At 40.2% G+C, this 23,744-nt stretch overlaps 1 protein-coding gene across 2 annotated transcripts in view; it reads left to right on the top strand.

Annotated features, from left to right (window-relative positions):
* secisbp2l (SECIS binding protein 2-like) overlaps positions 1-23,744 on the top strand; it is a 34,283-nt gene that overhangs the window by 2,002 nt on the left and 8,537 nt on the right. Inside the window, exons 2-14 of one of the 2 annotated variants that reach the window (XM_081372976.1) lie at positions 8,904-9,122; positions 9,707-9,873; positions 10,934-11,240; positions 12,577-12,709; positions 13,094-13,320; positions 14,198-14,222; positions 15,120-15,226; positions 15,651-15,752; positions 17,287-17,376; positions 18,268-18,435; positions 20,415-20,556; positions 21,087-21,253; positions 21,645-21,765. In XM_081372976.1, the coding sequence (XP_081229102.1) occupies positions 9,779-9,873; positions 10,934-11,240; positions 12,577-12,709; positions 13,094-13,320; positions 14,198-14,222; positions 15,120-15,226; positions 15,651-15,752; positions 17,287-17,376; positions 18,268-18,435; positions 20,415-20,556; positions 21,087-21,253; positions 21,645-21,765 (1,684 nt within the window). In that variant the 5' untranslated portion in view covers positions 8,904-9,122; positions 9,707-9,778. The remainder of the gene's footprint in view (positions 1-8,903; positions 9,123-9,706; positions 9,874-10,933; positions 11,241-12,576; positions 12,710-13,093; positions 13,321-14,197; positions 14,223-15,119; positions 15,227-15,650; positions 15,753-17,286; positions 17,377-18,267; positions 18,436-20,414; positions 20,557-21,086; positions 21,254-21,644; positions 21,766-23,744) is intronic. The other variant, XM_081372975.1, reaches the window with a different exon arrangement.

The following is a 23,744-nucleotide window of genomic DNA, read 5'->3' as shown; positions in this document are numbered from 1 at the left end:
AGATTGACTGTGATATTACATGACTGACTGTACAGTGAGTGACTGATATTACATGACTGACTACAGTGAGTGACTGTGATATTACATGACTGACTGTACAGTGAGTGACTGTGATATTACATGACTGACTGTACAGATTGACTGATATTACATGACTGACTGTACAGTGAGTGACTGTGATATTACATGACTGACTGTACAGATTGACTGTGATATTACATGACTGACTGTACAGATTGACTGATATTACATGACTGACTGTACAGTGAGTGACTGTGATATTACATGACTGACTGTACAGATTGACTGTGATATTACATGACTGACTGTACAGTGAGTGACTGTGATATTACATGACTGACTGTACAGTGAGTGACTGTGATATTACATGACTGACTGTACAGATTGACTGTGATATTACATGACTGACTGTACAGATTGACTCTGATATTACATGACTGACTGTACAGTGAGTGACTGTGATATTAAATGACTGACTGTACAGTGAGTGACTGTGATATTACATGACTGACTGTACAGTGACTGTGATATTACATGACTGACTGTACAGATTGACTGTGATATTACATGACTGACTGTACAGTGAGTGACTGTGATATTACATGACTGACTGTACATTGAGTGACTGTGATATTACATGACTGACTGTACAGATTGACTGTGATATTACATGACTGACTGTACAGTGAGTGACTGATATTACATGACTGACTGTACAGTGAGTGACTGTGATATTACATGACTGACTGTACAGTGATTGACTGTGATATTACATGACGGACTGTACAGTGACTGTGATATTACATGATTGATTGTACAGTGAGTGACTGATATTACATGACTGACTGTACAGTGAGTGACTGTGATATTACATGACTGACTGTACAGTGATTGACTGTGATATTACATGACTGACTGTACAGTGACTGTGATATTACATGATTGATTGTACAGTGAGTGACTGATATTACATGACTGACTGTACAGTGAGTGACTGATATTACATGACTGACTGTACAGTGAGTGACTGTGATATTACATGACTGACTGTACAGATTGACTGTGATATTACATGACTGACTGTACAGTGACTGTGATATTACATGACTGATTGAACTAGTGTTGTCAAAAGACCCGGTACTTCGGTACCAAGTCGGTACTAAAACAATGAAACCGTTACGGTACCAGCTCTTCTTAAGTACCATTGGTACCGAAGTACCGGATTAATCCTGTTCTTGAGGCGCTGCCCAAAAGGTGCACAGTTGCGTCCTCTTCATAAAAACACTGACGCCCGTTTCACACACACTCCGTTTGCGGTGCGTATGCGGTGCAGGAGCAGCACGCGCTATAGTGCTTTCACATATGCTGCGTTTGCTGTGCGTAACTTATGGAAGTAAAATAATGCCAAATGTTTTTGAAACAAAAAAGCCTGTTGAATTGCACTACTTGAAAAAATATGCATTGCATTAACCATGCTTGCATTTTAATGTATTGTATTTTTAGGGCTTGCATTTTTATGGGCTAAAATTCAGCATGGTTGAACATTTAAGCTGTGAATATTTCAATTCAAAACATTTCATAAATCATTATTAAAAATTAAATAATCCATATTCACCTTTCATATTTCACTTCCAAAATATTCAAACTGTTAAAAATACAACCTATAATATTCAACAGGCAATTTTTGGTCCATTTTACTTCGCTTTGCAAATTCAGTGGTTCGAATTCGACAGAAAATTCAACATTGACACCCAGGAACTGCAGGAAAAGCAGTAGATTGCCGAGCATACTCTCCATCTGCTGTTAGTCGACCTCTCCAGCAGGGGGTGCAAAAGCGCGTGTTAAATTTAAAATATATTTAAAATTTAAAATCGACCTTTTAAATTTAAATATGAACGCAGTTTTGGATTCAATAAAAGTACAGTCAAGTCAAATAAAACACGATATACACTTTAATATATGTAAATTTAATCTAAATTAAGCTTTGGTACCGAAATTGGTACCGAGAATCGTGGATTTTCACTGGTATTGGTACCGAATACTGAAATTTTGGTACCGTGACAACTAGGGATGGGCATAATTAATCGACGATCGATAATCGATCGTTAAGAATTTCGTCGATCACGTTTATTTGTTATCGATTAATCTAATGCGGGTTGCGTTGCGTAGTGTGAGTCTTGAAGCAATGGAATTGATTTTAGGGCGGAGGTACCTGTGGATCCCGGCAACGTCAGTCCCCTCAGAGCGGGTGTTTTCAGCGGCTGACTGGCTGTCACCAGGTTGCGGTCGCATCTGATCCCAGATCATGTCAACATGCTTATCTTTCTCAACAGAAATCAGTGGACTGGTGCAGAAGTTCTATGGGAACTTCATGCGTTTTCTCAGATCGGATAGCTGTCTGATTTATCAAAACGATTCCATTTACACCCGGTCATATAAATGTGTTTTTGCAAAACGGATATAAATCCGATCTTGAATTCCCGCGCTACATATTTAAATTGTTGCACGTCCGAAAGCAACTGATATGAGCTGCATTTTATTGATCATCAGCGAAAATTTCTAAATCAAAGACTGCAACAATATTGCGGCAACAGCCCTGGTAAGATCATTTCGGTTCTTTACTTTTAATGAAGATGATTGTGTTTTGATGAATGACTTTCACTTTGATTTGCGATAGTTTGCACGTTGGCTTGAATAGATGCTCATCTGTGGTGACGCGTGTTCCAGTAACGCCGTCATATCTGGCTATAACATGACATATAGCCTAGGCCTATAAAACGCTCTCACATGTTTATTTCTTAGCATTTTTGGGATAAGTCAAATTTACATATGTAGTTTCAACAACCAGATGCATTTACTCTTGTCCAGTTTCGTCTGGAATGCGTCTCAGATCTCCTCCTGAAGTGGTTTGAGCGATCGGGTTTAAATCCGCCTCGAATGCGTTTCGGAGGGCATTTACATTTGGTCTTTTCACGATCGTATCCGATCACAGAAAACGGATGAAGTGGCCATGGGTCTCTGTTCAAGAACGCCGGCTCGCAGCTGCAGGTTCCGCTGTTTTAGAGCACCGCAGGGCATCTTCAAGTCTAACGTTACCGAACGTGCAGTTTCACTGCCACAAGTTGATCTTCTTGTAATAAACAGATCTCATCGAGGACAAACAAACTGTATTTTTGTATTTTCATTGCATTTTTAATTTATAAAAAGTTGAAGAAATAATGAATTTCAATATAAAAATATTAATGATTAATCGATAGTCGATCGTTAATTCTCCCGACGATCGACTAAGAAAATTTAATCGAATGCCCATCCCTAGTGACAACACTAGATCGAACGGATTGACTATGATATTGTGACTTATATCACATGACTTATACAGACTGTGATATTACAGTGAGTTGGGTTCTATCTGTTTATTTGGTCTAGATTGGAGTGTGTGTGTGTGTGTGTGTGTGTGTGTGTGTGTGTTGCTGGTTTCTGCAGACACTGATCGCATCTGATCCGTCAGGTTCTCTCTGTTTATTTGGACTGAATTGGAGTGTGTGTGTGTGTGTGTGTGTGTGTGTGTGTGTTTGTGTGTGTATCTGTATATGTGTGTTGCTGGTTTCTGCAGACACCGATCGTATCTGATCCGTCAGGTTCTCTCTGTTTATTTGGTCTAGAATGGAGTGTGTGTGTGTGTGTGTGTGTGTGCTGGTTTCTGCAGACACCGATCGCATCTGATCCATCAGGTTTCTCTGCATTGATCACATTCCTCGTGCGTCAGTGATATTCCTCTCCTCTGTCAGTTTCTGTGCATTTCTCCTCGTGTTCCTGCTCAAGTCTGTCCAATCAGAGCTTCTCATGATGCGTCTCCGAGCTAGATCACGTGTGTTTGTGTTCTCAGAGCGATGCTGTCGTGACCCACACGTTCATAAAAAAGTCCAGGTCCAAAATTAGAAAGGTTTTTAATTTGCCTAATTTTTGGAGTGATTACCTTAATGTATTTGTAATGCAAAACCACTAGTTTTTTATATTTGTTATTTTATCTGTTGTTATTATATCTTAACCGAAAGCGGTCGGCTTTGAGGCGCTCGACACAGATTGGGTTATATGGACGTTTGCAGAAACCTCAGTATCAGTTCAGGATGGCCAGAGCTCTTCCAACCAAAACTGATCTCTAAAGCACATTTTAGTGCTGGGCAAACCTGTGATAGACGCTTGAGGAAACCTTCCTGCAAAGCTACAGCACTGTCAAAAACACTGGCAAGTGTAAAGTGAGAAGGCTTTCAAAAATAAAATCACAAATTGAATTTATTTATGATTTAACTTCTATTAACTAATTCCGATCAACATATGGTGTAACGAGCCTTTGCGTTTAAAACGGCTTTTTTTTAACATGCCTAAGACTTTTGCACAGTACTATACATACATACATACATACATACATACATGCAAATATTTCTTAAATATATACATGCATATGTATATATTTAGGCTATACAAAATAATTATACACAGTACACACACATATATTATGTAAACACAAACTTTTGTTTTGGATGTGATTAATTGTTGCACTATATAGAATATTCATTGGACTTAGAATTTAAGTGCATGTAGAACATGTAATGATGAAGATCCACTTTTTGGTCTCAGTCCTTAAAACATCTTTACAAACAGAATACATGCATGGAGTCACTCAAAGTCAAAACACCTTTATTTCTACAGCTCTGTATACAGTACAGATAGTTTAAAAGCAGTAATAAACAGGAAAATATCAGAATCAATGATGCAAAATTGATCAAAGATGAGACAAATTCTGCTGTAAAGCAGCTCTAAAAAGACAATAGAAACCATATGGAACGCATCAGAAGATTAAAAATGGTCAAGCAACTCTCTCTCTCTCTCTCTCTCTCTCTCTCTCTCTCTCTTGTCCTGTCTTTCTTCAGCACAAAACCCCTCTGTTTTCTCCACACAGTCTTGACACAGAAATGCTGAAAAGACAAAAGCGTCCCTCGTCGCCCTCATTAGTTCAGCCCACGTTGAGACCATCGCTTCACGTTCATGAATCTCCTGCCATTCAAGAGTTCTGCATGTTCTCTGCCAGCTTCATCCACACATTTTACACAGTTTAAAGGGACAGTCCACCAAAAATGATCATTCTGTCATCATTTACTTGCTCACGTCCTTCCAAACCGCTGTGATTTCCCCTACAAAAGAGGATATTGTCTCAGTCCATAGAATGAAAGTAAATGGGGTCCAGTGTTGTATGATTCCCAGTGTTCTTCAACATGTGTCTTTATCTCTGTAGCTTCACTGTGACTCTCACTTTAGTGTGTGTATTGATAGTGTCCTCTAATCTGTCCAAACCTGCTGCTTGTGTAATTAGCTTAACTTTAAACAGCTCCTCACTTTAATCCCTGATGTGACGCCTACATCCGCTTGCCTTTGTCACATACGCTTTAACAGTCACGTGATCTCGAGATATATTTACGAGATATCATGATGCTAATGTTTATCATTAATGCTTTGTTGTCATGTTGAGCAGTGTAGAGCGATGGGATAGTTTACATTTGGAGATTTGATTAGCAGCGTGGACTGATGTTACTGTCGGGGATCTGATTGGACGAGAGAGCAGATGGTGTGTGACATCACAATCGGAAGAGTGTACAGAGCTCCGCCCACCACCTACAGACGAACAATTGCTGCTATATACCATAACACACACTCTATTCACACTCTTACACACACACACACACACAGCATCAGATGTGTCTTTGTTTCTGATCACAATGACTGTGTATTTAATCAGGGAATCAGGATGTTGCCATTATTATTATTATATTTGTATATCTTTTCCTTTCCATCATTATTATTATTAGTTTTATTCGGTTTGTATATTGTATTGCATCTTGGATCATGGCAGTTCTGACGGGCAAGAGTGAAGATTTGCTTCAGTTCTTTTGAGAAAGTGACATTATCAATGTTTTTATTACATATAATCGCTAGATTTGTTTATATATAATCAGCCTCATCGATTTCATCAGAAGTTTTAAGCTGTCAGGCTCTCTTACGCTCTTTTCCAGTGAATGCAACATTATGTAGACATTGTGAAAATTAATGCGCATATTTTTCTATTTTGCAAACAGTTTGACTTAACATCACAGTTTAAAATAAAGACTTAGAGACTGCCCAGATGGAGCACAATAATATTTTTAATAAATTATGTATTTTTGAAATAAAAGCAAGACGTGTGTATATATTCAGGGATGCATGATATATCAGCCACCATATCGGATATATATATATATATATATATATATATATATATATATATATATATATATATATATACATACACAGTGATGAAAATCAGTATTTGAACACCCTGCTATTTTGCAAGTATTCCCACTTAAAAATCATGGAGGGTTCTGAAATTGTCATCGTAGGTGCATGTCCACTGTGAGAGACATAATCTAAAAAAAAAAAAATCCAGAAATCACAATGTATGATTTTTTTAACTTTATTTGTATGATACAGCTGCAAATAAGTATTTGAACACCTGAGAAAATCAATGTTAATATTTGGTACAGTAGCCTTTGTTTGCAATTACAGAGGTCAAACGCTTCCTGTAGTTTTTCACCAGGTTTGCACACACTGCAGGAGGGATTTTGGCCCACTCCTCCACACAGATCTTCTCTAGATCAGTTCAGGTTTCTGGGCTGTCGCTGAGAAACACGGAGTTTGGGCTCCCTCCAAAGATTCTCTATTGGGTTTAGGTCTGGAGACTGGCTAGGCCACACCAGAACCTTGATATGCTTCTTTTAGAGCCACTCCTTGGTTATCCTGGCTGTGTGCTTCGGGTCATTGTCATGTTGGAAGACCCAGCCTCGACCCATCTTCAATGCTCTAACTGAGGGAAGGAGGTTGTTCCCCAAAATCTCGCAATACATGGCCCCGGTCATCCTCTCCTTAATACAGTGCAGTCGCCCTGTCCCATGTGCAGAAAAACACCCCCAAAGCATGATGCTACCCCCCCCATGCTTCACAGTAGGGATGGTGTTCTTGGGATGGTACTCATCATTCTTCTTCCTCCAAACACGTTTAGTGGAATTATGACCAAAAAGTTCCATTTTGGTCTCATCTGACCACATGACTTTCTCCCATGACTCCTCTGGATCATCCAAATGGTCATTGGCAAACTTAAGACGGGCCTTGACATGTGCTGGTTTAAGCAGGGGAACCTTCCGTGCCATGCATGACTTCAAACCATGACGTCTTAGTGTATTACCAACAGTAACCTTGGAAACGGTGGTCCCAGCTCTTTTCAGGTCATTGACCAGCTCCTCCCGTGTAGTTCTGGGCTGATTTCTCACCTTTCTTAGGATCATTGAGACCCCACGAGGTGAGATCTTGCATGGAGCCCCAGTCCGAGGGAGATTGACAGTCATGTTTAGCTTCTTCCATTTTCTAATGATTGCTCCAACAGTGGACCTTTTTTCACCAAGCTGCTTGGCAATTTCCCCGTAGCCCTTTCCAGCCTTGTGGAGGTGTACAATTTTGTCTCTAGTGTCTTTGGACAGCTCTTTGGTCTTGGCCATGTTAGTAGTTGGATTCTTACTGATTGTATGGGGTGGACAGGTGCCTTTATGCAGCTAACGACCTCAAACAGGTGCATCTAATTTAGGATAATAAATGGAGTGGAGGTGGACATTTTAAAGGCAGACTAACAGGTCTTTGAGGGTCAGAATTCTAGCTGATAGACAGGTGTTCAAATACTTATTTGCAGCTGTATCATACAAATAAATAGTTAAAAAATCATATATTGTGATTTCTGGATTTTTTTTTTAGATTACGTCTCTCACAGTGGACATGCACCTACGATGACAATTTCAGACCCCTCCACATGACTTTTAATGGTGAGACTTTTGTTTTTGTAATCAGGCTCTTAAAAAGTATTTAAAAAAATGTTATTATAGATTTATCAGCCAATATATCGGTTATCAGCTTTCAAATATATAGAATTATCAGTTATCGATATTGGCCAAAATGTTCATATGTGCATCCCTATATATATTCCCGCAGATCAGTCTACCTCTGGCCTGGCAATAACTGTTGCACTTGCTTTTGTTGATTTAGCCTGTCTGCTCTCAAACCGCGCTGTTTTAATGTTAGAAGTGTTTATAACCTCGTTGGTGCTCGATGTTGATCATACACCCATACATTAAAGAGGCTACATGCGATTTTCTGAAATTTAAACTCGCGACTGACACCTGTGGCCAAAAAACGGAACTGCTCTTCCTTTCTGCTCGCTCTCGTACGTGCACACTTCACAAGTCATCCGCTGCAAAGAAGTCAACATTATGTTTACAGAGGTAAGAACAGTCAAATACATGTATTGTTTGAGAAACTAAGTTTGTTTGCTGACTAGCGGTGGTGGCAGAGTGATCTGAAACGTTTAACATGAACGCGCTTGACGTCACATCCACAGACCCGAAAAATCCGACCCGACAGAAAATAGGAAAAATAGGATACAGGCTTATAGGTGCACCCACTGTGAGCTGACAAGGTGTCAGTATGCTCATCAGGAGATGTTTGAGTCATAAATGGTCAAATAAAAAGGCTATTGTTACGTTTATTTTGGGGAAAAAGTTGCATGTAGCCTCTTTAATAAAATAAATCATGACCAGGCCAGAACCAACCAAACGTACACCATTACACCGTATCATCTGACCGGATTCACGGGGGTTTTATACCTCACTTTCCCGTGATTGTGGAGATTGTGTGGAGATTGTGTGATGGTGATGTTGTGATGATGAGGAAGTGTTCGTACAGCGAGTGCCGTGACGTGTTTCAGCTGTTTAATCATTGACTCTTCCTGCTTGGTGACACGATTATAGGAATGACTTCGAGCTTCTCTGCAGGAAGTGCAGTGTTTTCACCTGAGAACGTGTGGAATGTGATGACATCACGGTCACATGACCTCGCTGTTCTCGCCCCAGATTCCTTGAGCTGCCGTTCTGGAATAACTCGGACAGAGATGTCACGTCTGTCATGACACACCTGTATGATGTTTTTAATCGTTGATCATCGACTGCGTGCTTCAGACATGTTGAACCGTAAGACACGTGACCGACCTGTGTGTGTGTGTGTGTGTGTGTGTGTGTGTGTGTGTGTGTGTGTGTGCTGTCATCTGGCTCATCTCTAATTCAGAATGATGTTACTAGCACACTATTTCTGCAGTCAAAAGATATTGTATTAGTAGTATGGTAGTATGCTGTGCTCCTACACACACACACACACACTTCTGTAGGAGGAAACCATGTTCAGCGTGTCATATCAGACTGATTTATTATCCATAATGCAGTAGGGCATTCAGAACAACATAACATGATCCGTACAACACAAGGCTGTTACAAAATATGACGCTTTTAGAAATCTCAGGCATGATTTCTGGAGTAGTTTAGATTTTTCTGTGTTTACATAATGCACAATGCTTTTTTACACACACACACACACACACACACACACACACGTACACACTCACTCACTCACTCACACAATTTAATAATACGTACATAACTAACATTTCAGAAACAAATGGTAGTGAATGCAGTTTTTCAGCCCTGTAATGCAGCGTGTGTGTGTGTGTGTGTGTGTGTGTGTGTGTGTGTGTGTGTGTGTGTGTGTGTGTGTGTTTCAGGATGTAAAGCTCTCTGCTGAAGTGGAACCGTTTATCCCTCAGAAGAAAGGTGTTGAAGCTTCATTATTACCCATGAGTCTGTGCAGTGAGGGTGGAGCTGAGCCCACACAAATCCCCTCCTACCTGATCACCTGCTACCCCTTCGTACAGGAGAACCAGAGCAACAGGTACACACAGACACACACACACGCACATATTCTTGTACATCTATCTTTTGAGGACATTCATTGACACAATGCAATCTCTAGCCACTTACCCTAACTTTACCCATCACAACTAAGTGCCTAACCCGACCCCTGACCTCATTATAACCTTATCCCTAAAACCAAGTGTTGACCCTTAAACAGGCCTTTAAAGGCTCTCAGAGACTGAGGACCGGCCAACATGTCCTCACTTTACTCTCTTTGTCCTCACTCCAGTGGTCGAAAACTCAAACTGGTCCTCACAAAGATGGTTGTTCAAGTACACACACTCACACACACACACACACACACACACACACACACCTGCTACCCATTCGTACAGGAGAACCAGAGCAACAGGTACACACACACGCACACACACATACACACTGACTCGCTCACGTAGACAGACACACATGCACACTTACACACATGCACACTTACACATGATGTCTCACTGTGTGTGTGTTTAATGGATTTTGAGGAGAACATTTTCTTCAGAAATGAGTTAAATGTGACATCCTTCACGAATGTCCTTAGTTGACATAAATGGTCATAAATAAGTAATTTGTAAGTTTTGTAACTTAATATAAAAACATTAGAAGTCTTTGAAATGACCTCATGTGCACGTCTGGATAGATGGTGTGTGTGTGTGAGTGTGATCGCCTCTATTCCCAATGGATCCTCCTGCTTTTCCTTCCTGTTCACTTTGAATTGGAGGAAGTGCACACTTTGTGCTACAGTGTGTGTGTGTCACAGCTGAAGTGTCCTTTGTGTCACCAGAAAACCCATTTTTAAGGATGTTTGGATTTTTTTGGCGACACCCGTTTTCGACCATCAGTGCTGCGTTATATTCATGTCACACATCGTCACACACCCAAAAAATGCGATGCCTCTCCATGAGAGATGTTGAAACATGATGTCTCATGTTGTGTAATAGTGTTTTTGATTTGTGATTAGTGTCTTGCTTTATAATGCAAAGCACATTGCTCAACTATCTGTTTGAGTTGTGCTTTATAAGTAAACCAGCTTGCCTTGGCTTCAGTCGACAGCTGCCCATGTATAGCGGAGGAGATCAGCGCTGGCAGCAGCTCAACCAGAGCCCCGGCGGCCCGTACCTGGCGTACCCCATCCTGTCGTCCCCTCAGCCGCCCGTCACCAGCGATTACGCCACGTACTACCACGCCATCATGCCCACGCCCTGCCCGCCTGTCATGGGCTTCTACCAGCCCTTCCCGGGGCCGTTTGCGGGGCCCGTTCCGGCCGGCGTGTTGAACCCCGTGTCCGACTGCAGCGAGAGACCGACGCCACAGAGAGGGAGAGGCGTCCCACGAACACCTGTACTGCACAAGGTATGAGATGAACACACACACACACACACGTCGCCAGTCTGTAATTGAAATTTGAAACTGAAACCGCCAGTAGGTGGCAGCGAGTCACTGTTAATGAGTGAGTCCCTGCATCCCAATGCATCCCACAGATCCCTGAATCCCAATGTCCACACTATCCGTCCTAAACAGTGTGTGAGATAAGAATAAGTGTGTCCCAAAGCATAGTATGTTGAAGAGAGTATGCCAGAAGTCCTCTGATGGTCTACTATTCCCGGTGGATTTTCGAAGTGTGGATATATTATATTACCCACAACCCACTGCGCTTTGGAGGAGGAACTACAAACACGAGTAAAAAGAGTTAAAAAACTACAAAACATGGTGGATGTGTGCAACCTATGGTGACAAAGGTTTGAGTGACTAATAAAAGTTTAACCTGATAAAAAATATTTATTTAATGTTATCCGTGTTATATTTCATCTGCAATAACAATGTAGACTTTTATAAAGATCCGTTTGGCCATTAACTTTTAAATGCATCATTATGCAGAGTCTCCGCATGAGACACGCGACTGCAGATCAACACTTCAACACCTCTCCGAGACAGTAGGAAATTAAATTAAATGGAATGTGGAGAATATTAACTGTGACAAGATGATTGACAGGTCAGTTTATTGTGACAGAATGATTGACAGGTCTGTTTATTGTGTCAGGATGATTGACAGGTCAGTTTACTGTGTCAGGATGAGACCGAGAGCAACCGTTAAAGACGCAATTGTATGACGAGATAGTTTGTCCAAAAGCTTGTCTACTCTTCTGCTACACACTCAAAAGGATCTACTTTTTCTTTACAAAAAGAGTCCACACTTTTAGGGTGTAGTACGAATAGGCGAACTGAGACGCAGCATTTGACTAAGTCTTAATGAGTGAGTCATTAAATCATTCATTCAAACGATTCGTTCATTCAGTGAGGAAACGCCGCCGTGTGTCGCTCAGACGCAAAAACAGACAATATTGGGTCTAAAAGTCACTTAATATTAACTTCTTGTTTACTGAACTCTTGTATAAAATCATCTAATGTAATCATGCTCATATCTGGAGAAAAACGGCACTCTTCATGTGATATTGATTAACTATATTAAATGATACAGACATACTTTAAAGACATACAGAGATATTTTTGCCCCTTATCTTGAATTTTAGGGACATTATAAATGCATTTTCAGATGATTCAGATGATTATAAATCTGAATTTAAAAAATTTGACCCTTGTGACTGGTTTTGTGGTCTAGGCTCACATATGTGACTGTAGATTTCAGTGATTTAAACTAACCCTGATGTGTCGTTTACATCACTCACAGCAGCCGATGGCTCAGCCAATAAGAGCCAAGCGTCCCGTGATGCGGAGCGTGGCGGTGCAGAAGGAGGTGTGTGCGACCGGGCCTGATGGGAGGTCCAAGACGGTGCTGTTGGTGGATGCAGCGCAGCAGACAGGTACTGACCTTTGACCTTTGACTGACTGTGCGATATTGACAAAAAATATTGAATAATAAAATATCGAAAATACAGAAGTTGCATCGTTTAGATGCATTTACAGTCTGTTTAATGCAGCTCATTAATGCATTTAACCTGCAGTTACAAATGCATAAATGTTTTGATGTTTTAAACAAAAAATGTTGAATATTGATATTTTGAAATTATTTAAAAAATAAAAAGATTCTTTAAATGTGAAATTGAAACTGCCAGTAGGTGGCAGCGAGTCACTGTTAATGAGTGAGTCATTGAGTGTCAACCGATTCATTCAAACGGCTGATTCATTAATTGACTGTCTTAATGAGTGAGTCACTGAATGATTCATTCAAGCGTGTGTGTGTTCAGATTTCCCCGGCGAGGCGTCCGGCAGCGGGGCGGTCAGGTTTGTGTCGGATCAGGCGAGTCCTCAGCTGTGGAATAATAAAGCTCGGCGCAGGCGCACGTCGCAGCAGGAGTCGTCCAGTGAGCAGGGAGCCAGCGAGGCCGACATCGACAGTGACAGCGGATACTGCAGTCCTAAACACAACCAGGGAGCCAACAACACCTCCACCAATCAACACACACCCGCGGCGGTACGCTACATCCTTCCCTCGGCTCATTTTGTCCCGAAACTTAATTTTAAAATTTTAAAATTGAGTTCATCAGAGGGGTCCAAGACCCCAGGACTTATGTCGCACTTGAACCACGAATACACAAAAAATATTGAATAGATTTGAGGAGTTTTGTGGTTGAAATTTAAAAAAGTTACAAATCCTTCACTCTCGGGTCAATTTGACCCCTTTAGAAATGAATGGAATGTGAGGAATGCTTCAGTGCACATAGAAAAACCTAAAAATGCTAAAAATTCTTACTAAAAATGCTAAAAATGTACCAAATATTTTACGTGTATCTGAATGCATACTGAAGGGAACTGACTTTAGGACCCAGAGGAACAGCTCATTTGCTCCATATAGAGATATAAGGCCATCTATTCTAGAGTCATAAAATATCATCTTATATTATTACTCTCCACAAGAGGTCGACAAAGACACTCAATGTGAGATATTTAGAGCTGAATTAAAAGAGTTATGCATGAAATTGTGAGTTATTTTGAATTTAAGTTTTGAGGAATGTGCTTAAATATTATTTATTGATCAAATCTAGTAATTTTAAAGGTGAATAAATAAATAAAAAAATCTCCAAAAAAATTGCAGTAAAAGACACTATCAAAATGAAATAAAAGAATCTTTCTGGACAAAAAAAAAAGTATAATTTTAGGGCTTCAGGTCATTTTGACTCGTGAGGGAAATATTTGTTTTAAAATGCGAGTGAATGATGAAGGTTTATTTCTATGAGGATTATCACATTTGCTGTTCTCTCATCTATCTGTGTGTGTGTGTGTGTGTGTGTGTGTGTGTGTGTGTGTGTGTGTGTGTGTGTGTGTGTGTGTGTGTGTGTGTGTGTTTGCAGGCTGTGGACGCTGGCGTCATGACAGGTAAGATCTCTCTTTCACCTGAGCGACTGTCACATGATCAGGGTTCTTGTGTTAGTTCACACAGAGATGAATAACTGTGAGCATAAAGTTTATAATAGCAATAATCAAGAAAAGTGCACAACTATAACGAGAACGGCACAGAGAAACAATATCGTTGGAATCACTTTCAGAAAGATTTTTTTCCAGCTGATGAAAGATAAAAACATTGACAGCCAATCAGAATCCAGAATCCTAAACTGCAGCGAGCTGTAGCGATATATTGTGCGCTAGTGTGGACGCTAATATAGTTAACACTATCGTTATAGTTATGTTGCACTTATCATTATAATTATTCTTATAGCTATCATTCAAATTTTTGTTATAGTTATTGTTTAAGTATTGTTTAATCATTATAGTTATAGTTGGTTATCATTATAATTTTCATAGTTATTGTCGTAGATGTTAAAATAATTGCCAGTTATTGTTAGAAGTATTGTTATAGTTATCGTTAGAAGTATTGTTATAGTTATCATCATAGTTTTCATTATAGTTATCATCATATTTGTTATAATTTTAGTTATAGTCATCATTCTAGGTGTCGTCGTAGTTACTGTCATACTTATCATTATAGTTATTGTCAGTTATGGTTATCATCATAATTATAGTTATCATAGTTGTCCTCACAGTTAGTGTCAATTATTGTTATAATTATATATATTTTTACATATATGTGTGTTGTTCACATATATCTTTATTTTTATTTTTTATTATCGGTGTACTGTAAGCTTCTTCTGTCACCAAAACAAATTCTTTGTGTGTGTACTTGGCAATAAAGCTCTTTCTGATTCTGATTTCATTGTGTGTGTGTGTGTGTGTGTGTGTGTGTGTGTGTGTGTGTGTGTGTGTGTGTGTTCACAGCAGTCAGCTGGGGGAATGTCTCGTCGCAGGCCGTCCAGAAGCCGTGGACCGACAGGAACACCCCGTTCTTCAGAGGCAGCAGAACACCTGAGAGGAGCTACACACAGGTAGAGCTCGACCGCTCACATGATCTCCTTCATTTATACAGCGCTTTAACAATATAGATGTTTCACAGCAGCTTTACAGTGATAACAGGAGATTACAGTAACAGAGAGTGTTTAGGCTTTACAGCAGATCTAGAATAAAGTTATTGTCCAGATAAAGTTAGTTTTGATTGATTCACGTCCGTTGTAAAGACCATTAGTTATTAACTTAGGGGCCGCTAACACACACCGTTCTCACAGAAAACAGAAACTTTTAATGTGTTCTGGACGTTCATTCACACACAACAGTGTTTGGAGCTCAAGAACGCAAACTCTGAAACAGGATCCAAGGTGCAAGTTTTGAAAAGTAAAAAAAAAAAAAAAAAAGCGTTTCTCCCAAACCTGTGAGTTATTCTGCATCATGTGACCCGCATCATGTGACCCGCAGGACTTCCAGATGAGCTTCGGGTGTCGCGCAGCAGGACAGAGGAGATCCACCCCTCCAGAGACACCCAACACACACCTCACACCTGAGCCACTGTACTTTCAGGTACACACACACACATACTCTCACACACACACATACACACTCTCCAGTGGTGGACAGTAACGAAGTAAATGTAATTCGTTACTGTACTTAAGTAGTTTTTTTGTGTATCTGTACTTTACTTAAGTATTTAAATTTTGGAAGACTTTTACTTTAACTCCACTACATTTCAAAGTCAAATATCTTACTTTTTACTCTACTACATTTTCAAAATCACGTCGTTCCTTTTTATTTATGAGTGGATAAAAACTTAACTGGTCAAACGAGCCACCAATCACTAGCCTACAACGTGCGTACTTTGTTTTGAACTTGCCTTGGCGCTATCTGCGTGAACCAGAGCTGTTAAATAAGAGAGTTGCGACCATAGACAGTATAAGGTTGCGACACTGGCTTGTTCGACTTGAACCGGAGCTGCACAGACCGATCAGTTTATGACATCGCGAGAGTGATTGAAAAGCATACAGAGCCGTAGTTCCAAACAAATCGCGTTGCCAATGATTTTAAGCGGGGCAGAGAGCAGCAGCTATTATTGCAGCAATTATCGGTAAATATTGACGCATAATGAGCATTGCTTATTACGTTGACACTAAAATTACTTGCATATAATAGCATTTTTTTTCTGGGGAGTAGCAGAAACACTGCATTAATACGTTTTGGTGTTTAATTTTGGAAGGAAATAGGCTGCTCCCATAACGTAGAAAAAATAAAATAAAAAAATAAATAAATTATATATATATATATATATATATATATATATATATATATATATATATAAATGTGTGTGTGTGTGTGTGTGTATTTAATGGCATTGTGCAGGTTTATGTGAATGTATCATAACATTAGGATGTTTATAATAGGCCTATTATAACCATAGATGCTCGTGAAAAATATATACAGTAAATACTGTAAATGTATTATACCTTATGGGAACAGTCCCCTTCCGTCCAAAATTAAACACACAAAAAATGTATTCAATTAAAAAAAAAAAAAAAAAAAATATATATATATATATATATACTTTTACTCAAGTGAATGTTATATATATATATATATATATATATATATATATATATATATATATATATATATATATATATATATATATATATATAGATTGATGTGCCAAGAGTGACATTGGAGTCTTCACGTAGACTGAGTTAAGCAAGAGTCTTGTGACAAAAATTATAATAGGACATTATAGCCATAAAAAAAATCAAAGTACTTGGATACTTAAGTACATTTGAAGGCAAATACTTTTGTACTTTTACTCAAGTGAATGTTTAAAGGCAGCACTTCTACTTTTACTTGAGTAATATTTTACCTTGAGTATCTTTACTTTTACTCAAGTACATGGTTTGTGTACTTCGTCCACCACTGACACTCTCTCACACACACACACACACACACACTCACACACATACACACTCACACACACACATTCACACTCACACACACACACTCACTCACACACATTCACACTCTCTCACGTACACTCACACACACACTATTTATTGTGTTGATTGTCTCTGTTCTTCAGGATGAGGATGAGTTTCCTGATCTGGCCACAGGCGGCGCTGCTCCGCGGAATAAACCGGATCCGGTTCAACCCAAACTTCCCAAGAACCTGGTGAGTGTTTCGCCTGGGGGTAAAATAATGGTTGAAATATCTTTGCAGTGATGTACTGTTGGCGAGCATCCCGACCCCGCCCACATTTAGATGAATATGCAGATATCTGCTATTTCCTCTCAATAACAAAAAAAACAACTAAATGCCAACGGTGAGAAAACCGTTCAGAAAGCATCTGATCATAGTGATGTTGATGTTTACACTAGATCTGCAGTTCAGCACTCCAGTCACATCATGTTTATTTACACAGCACTTTATACAGTAGATTGCTTTAAAGCAGCAGATTAAGCAGTATTAAACAAAAACAGTGTCAGCTTCAGTTTCTACTATAAAGCGTCTCTCAGTGTGTTCATGTTTGTCTGAACTCGACCGACTGAACTGAAGAAATGAACCGGAGAAGGCGGAGCCTCAGAGCCACGCCCACTTATTACTACATCATCATCATCATCACATGGACCAATGCTAGCTTGAAGGCGTATGCCAGATGGAGCAAACTTTCTGAAAATTAGCTTAGACAAGCTGTTTCAAACCTTTGGGTTACACTATTTATTTTAAGGTGTCATTGTTACTGTGTAATTGTATATTTAAGTACTGAATAATAATAATGTACCTACTATAGGGTTAGGGTAGGGTTGCATTTGGTTGAGGGTTATTTGCTTGTAATTATACATCATTTACTGTTATTACTATGGTAAGTACATGTGACATATGTAACAAGGACACTGTAAAATAAAGTGTTACCAACTTTTGTTTTGACTAAATTTAGTTTGAAATGATGCCACACCATGAAGTATATTATGACTTTAAACCTGTCTGTCTGTGTGTGTGTGTGTGTGTGTGTGTGTGTGTGTGTGTGTGTGTGTGTGTGTGTGTGTGTGTGTGTGTGCGCAGCTGGATAACCTTCCGGAGAATTCCCCCATAAGCATCGTGCAGACGCCCATCCCGATCACCAGCTCCGTTCCCAAGAGAGCCAAGAGTCAGAGGAAGAAAGCGCTAGCGGCCGCTCTCGCCACAGCGCAGGAATACTCCGAGATTAGCATGGAGCAGAAGAAACTACAGGTACACACACACTCCGTCTGTACAGGGAGAAACTACAGGTACACACACACTCCGTCTGTACAGGGAGAAACTACAGGTACACACACACACTCCGTCTGTACAGGGAGAAACTACAGGTACACACACACTCCATCTGTACAAGAAGAAACTACAGGTACACACACACTCCATCTGTACAAGAAGAAACTACAGGTACACACACACTCCATCTGTACAAAAAGAAACTACAGGTACACACACACTCCGTCTGTACAGGGAGAAACTACAGGTACACACACACTCCGTCTGTACAGGGAGAAACTACAGGTACACACACACTCCGTCTGTACAGGGAGAAACTACAGGTACACACACACTCCGTCTGTACAAGAAGAAACTACAGGTACACACACACTCCGTCTGTACAGGGAGAAACTACAGGTACACACACTCACACTCCATCTGTACAGGGAGAAACTACAGGTACACACACACTCCATCTGTACAGGGAGAAACTACAGGTACACACACACTCCATCTGTACAAGAAGAAACCACAGGTACACACACACTCCGTCTGTACAGGGAGAAACTACAGGTACACACACACTCCGTCTGTACAGGGAGAAACTACAGGTAAACACACACTCCATCTGTACAGGAAGAAACTACAGGTACACACACACTCCGTCTGTACAGGGAGAAACTACAGGTACACACACACTCACACTCCGTCTGTACAGGGAGAAACTACAGGTACACACACACACCATCTGTACAGGGAGAAACTACAGGTACACACACACTCCATCTGTACAAGAAGAAACCACAGGTACACACACACTCCGTCTGTACAGGGAGAAACTACAGGTACACACACACTCCGTCTGTACAGGGAGAAACTACAGGTACACACACACTCCGTCTGTACAGGGAGAAACTACAGGTACACACACACACTCCGTCTGTACAGGGAGAAACTACAGGTACACACACACTCCATCTGTACAGGGAGAAACTACAGGTACACACACACTCTATCTGTACAGGAAGAAACTACAGGTACACACACACTCCGTCTGTACAGGGAGAAACTACAGGTACACACACACTCCGTCTGTACAAGAAGAAACTACAGGTACACACACTCCGTCTGTACAGGGAGAAACTACAGGTACACACACACTCACACTCCATCTGTACAGGGAGAAACTACAGGTACACACACACTCCGTCTGTACAAGAAGAAACTACAGGTACACACACACTCCGTCTGTACAGGGAGAAACTACAGGTACACACACACTCACACTCCATCTGTACAGGGAGAAACTACAGGTACACACACACTCCGTCTGTACAAGAAGAAACTACAGGTACACACACCCTCCATCTGTACAGGGAGAAACTACAGGTACACACACACTCCGTCTGTACAGGGAGAAACTACAGGTACACTCACACTCCATCTGTACAGGGAGAAACTACAGGTACACACACACTCCATCTGTACAAGAAGAAACCACAGGTACACACACACTCCGTCTGTACAGGGAGAAACTACAGGTGCACTCACACTCCGTCTGTACAGGGAGAAACTACAGGTACACACACACTCCATCTGTACAAGAAGAAACTACAGGTACACACACACTCCGTCTGTACAGGGAGAAACTACAGGTACACACACACTCCATCTGTACAGGAAGAAACTACAGGTACACACACACTCCATCTGTACAGGGAGAAACTACAGGTACACATACACTCCATCTGTACAGGAAGAAACTACAGGTACACACACACTCAAAGTCCGTCTGTACAGGGAGAAACTACAGGTACACACACACTCACACTCCATCTGTACAGGGAGAAACTACAGGTACACACACACTCCATCTGTACAGGAATGTCCTGAGCATCAGATCATGTGTAAGAACTGTGTGTGTGTGTGTGTGTGTGTGTGTGTGTGTGTGTGTGTGTGTGTGTGTGTGTGTTTAGGAGGCTCTGTCTAAAGCAGCCGGTAAGAAGAGCAGGACGCCGGTACAGTTGGATCTGGGCGACATGTTAGCGGCGCTAGAGAAACAACAACAGGCTATGAGAGCGCGACAACTCAACAACACCAAACCACTCTCATACACAGGTACAACACTCTAAAACCAAATCTATACACATTATTCTCCGAAACGAAAGTAAAATATTTCCTATAAATGAGCCAGACTTCAGATTCATTAGAAAAACTGCGGGATTAGCTGGGGTGACGTGACGCTAACAGACAAATGGCTAGTAGTGACATCAGCGGCAATCCACCTGTCACTCAAGTGGCCACGCCCCCTTAATTATGCAGAACTTTAAGGCTTAATATAATAGAAACGGATGAGTTATATAAAAATTCTCCCCCCCACAGTCGTCATGAAGGGCAACATTAGCTGTATAGACCAAAACCATTCTTTGCACCAGACTGTGAACATGTTTCTTTCTGCTGTAAAGTTGGGTATTTTAACACAGGGGTTTATGGGTAATGACCCTCTTCTGCAGCCGGCCTCTAGTGGCCAGTGGATGAACTGCAGTTTAAGTCACTCAGTGTTGGACTCGAGAGAGAGCCCGGAAGGTTCTGCTTGATATTCTCCAGTGATTCTGAGCTAACACTGGTGTGTGTTGTGTTGTTGTCAGTCGGGACAGTGGGCGCTCTGCACAGTAAAGATGGCGGCAGTCGAGTGACGGGACTCAAGAACACACACACTCCTCCTCACAACATCCTAGACTCCAGCGCGCCGCGCATCAAGAGAGGGAAAGAGAGAGAGATTCCCAAAGTCAAGAAGACCACCGCCATGAAGAAGGTGCTTCACAGCTCACACACACACACACACACACACACACACACACTCACTCACTCACTCACTCACACACACATACATGCACTCACTCACTCACTCACTCACTCACTCACTCACACAAACACACTCACTCACTCACTCACTCACACACACACACACACACACACTCACGCACACACACACACACTCACGCACACACACTCACGCACACACACTCACGCACACACATACATGCACCGCTGAGCATGACAGGATATGACATCACAACTAATTAACTTCTTTCTCCCCCCCTCCCCCTCCCTCTCTCTCTTTCTCTCTCTCTCTCTCCCTCCCTCTCTCTCTCTCCCTCTCCCTCTCCCTCTCTCTCTCTCTCTGTGTGTGTGTGTGTGTGTAGATTATTCTGCAGGAGCGCGAGGTGAAGAAGGGCAAGAGTTCAGCGGATCAGGGTGTGTCTGGAGCCGACGAGCAGAGAGAATCTCTGAGCTTCACTGACACACTCACACAGGAGCAGGACGGTACGAACACACACACACACACACACACACACACACACACACACACACACATCATCATCAGATCCCTGTGTAAAGGTCCTTGCGCACTGAGTCCGAAATCTTCGCATGCGTTTTTTCGTATTTCTTAATGGTCAAAACTCCTCTCGAAATGCTTGAGCTACGGATGCGAAAAACACAGAAAATCGAACATGATCCGAATGTTTTTATGACGAACGAAAGTGTCGGAGGCAGTGTGTAATCGGGATTGACACAACAGGAGGCCGTATTTATTTTTAACGTGCGAAAGTTTCGGACTCAGTGTGCAAGAACCCTGACACTAAACTTTATTTTCATCTAAACTTTAACGTCTTCCTGAAGTTTTTATCTAAATTAACAGTTTGTTTTAACGTTTGAAAATGAAGAAATTAAGATGTAACTATTAGTATTGCAATTTTACTAATGTTCTGTAAACAATAACTTTAATAATAATTGTATAATAATATTTATTTATTTATTTTATTATATATATATATTTATGAATATATTTTGAAATGTATCGGGAGCCCTAAACATTTATTTATTTAAATATATTTATTATAAATATATTTATATTCATAGTGTGTTTTATGTGCCGGTATTCGGTAATGCGATAAATCGCGGTAATGAATATGCACGATATTGTTATCGTGGGCACTTCAAAATACCGTGAAAAATAATAGATCAGAATTTATATTTATAGAACGCGTATTAGCTTATTTTCCATCAACCGCTTAAACAAACACTGCGTTTATGCTGCGCGAAACACGTGCGCACTCTGATGTAAACAATCCCCACATGAAGCGCTGTGTGCATGCGGCGCCGTGTGCACTCTAGTCTAAAGAGGACACGGAGACCGACAGACTAGACAGAGCAGGTTATTATGGTATGAAAACAATTCTCAGCTCTCATGTTCTGTCCATTTTATTACGAAATTCAGACAATAAATACTGTTTTGGTGCTTGTAAATGTGACGTGACCGATCACTGTAGCGCCTCAGTTCAAGTAAACCGATCATCTGTTACTTTTTATTTAAAGATACAGTAGGCTACAATTTACCGAAAGGTATGCCTCATACATAATATCGATCAATCAGGGTTTTTCAGCCACGGAAAGAGGTCAATAAAACTGCAGGTGAACAATTATGTCACAGAACGTTACATTTACCTCAGGAAAGCCATTTAATGACCAACACATTAGTTGACTAGAAAAAAATAGCTATAGAGAGGAGTATTTTGCTAAATATGTGCACTATATTACATTTGTATTATATTTTTACTTGTGTCATAATTGTTATTATAATGAAAACCAAATTATATTTAATTTAATTAGTTAATTTTTAACCTTTAATAATACCAGCAGACAGGGCTCTCTGTATGTTTACAGCATTATTTGAGATATATTTTTTCTTGAGAAAAATTAACGTCTATCTACTGTAGCCTACCTAATAATTATCCAAAAAGTCAATACTGAATCAAGATTGAAATCAAATCCCAAGAATTGAAAGCGTGAAAATTGTGTAAAATTCTATTTAGATACCAAATGTTTTGACAATCACTATTGTAATGTAAGTAGTTTTTTTTCTACATCCCCCCCACCAATCCATCCATTTCTCTTGAGCAATTAAAATATCGTGATAATACCGTATACCGTGGTAAAAGCTCAATCAATTAATCGCAGCATGAAAAGTTGATACCGGCACATGCCTAGCTCACAATAATAATAATATATTTATATATCATTTATATATAAATTATTATTATTATTGTGAGATGTTAAATGTTGTATAATATCAAGTTCAAGTCATCTGATGAAAATTCCTGTATTTTTTCATATATATATATATATATATATATATATATATATATATATATATATATATATATATATATATATATATATATATATATATATATATATATATAGCAATGCCAGTTTTTCCCAGTATGGTGCAGCCCTAATAT

This window comes from Scardinius erythrophthalmus (genome assembly GCF_964197995.2).
Source record: "Scardinius erythrophthalmus genome assembly, chromosome: 8".
NCBI lineage: Eukaryota > Metazoa > Chordata > Actinopteri > Cypriniformes > Leuciscidae > Scardinius > Scardinius erythrophthalmus.
The sequence above is the reverse complement of the archived record's forward strand: the minus strand, read 5'-3'. Positions and strand labels throughout refer to the sequence as shown.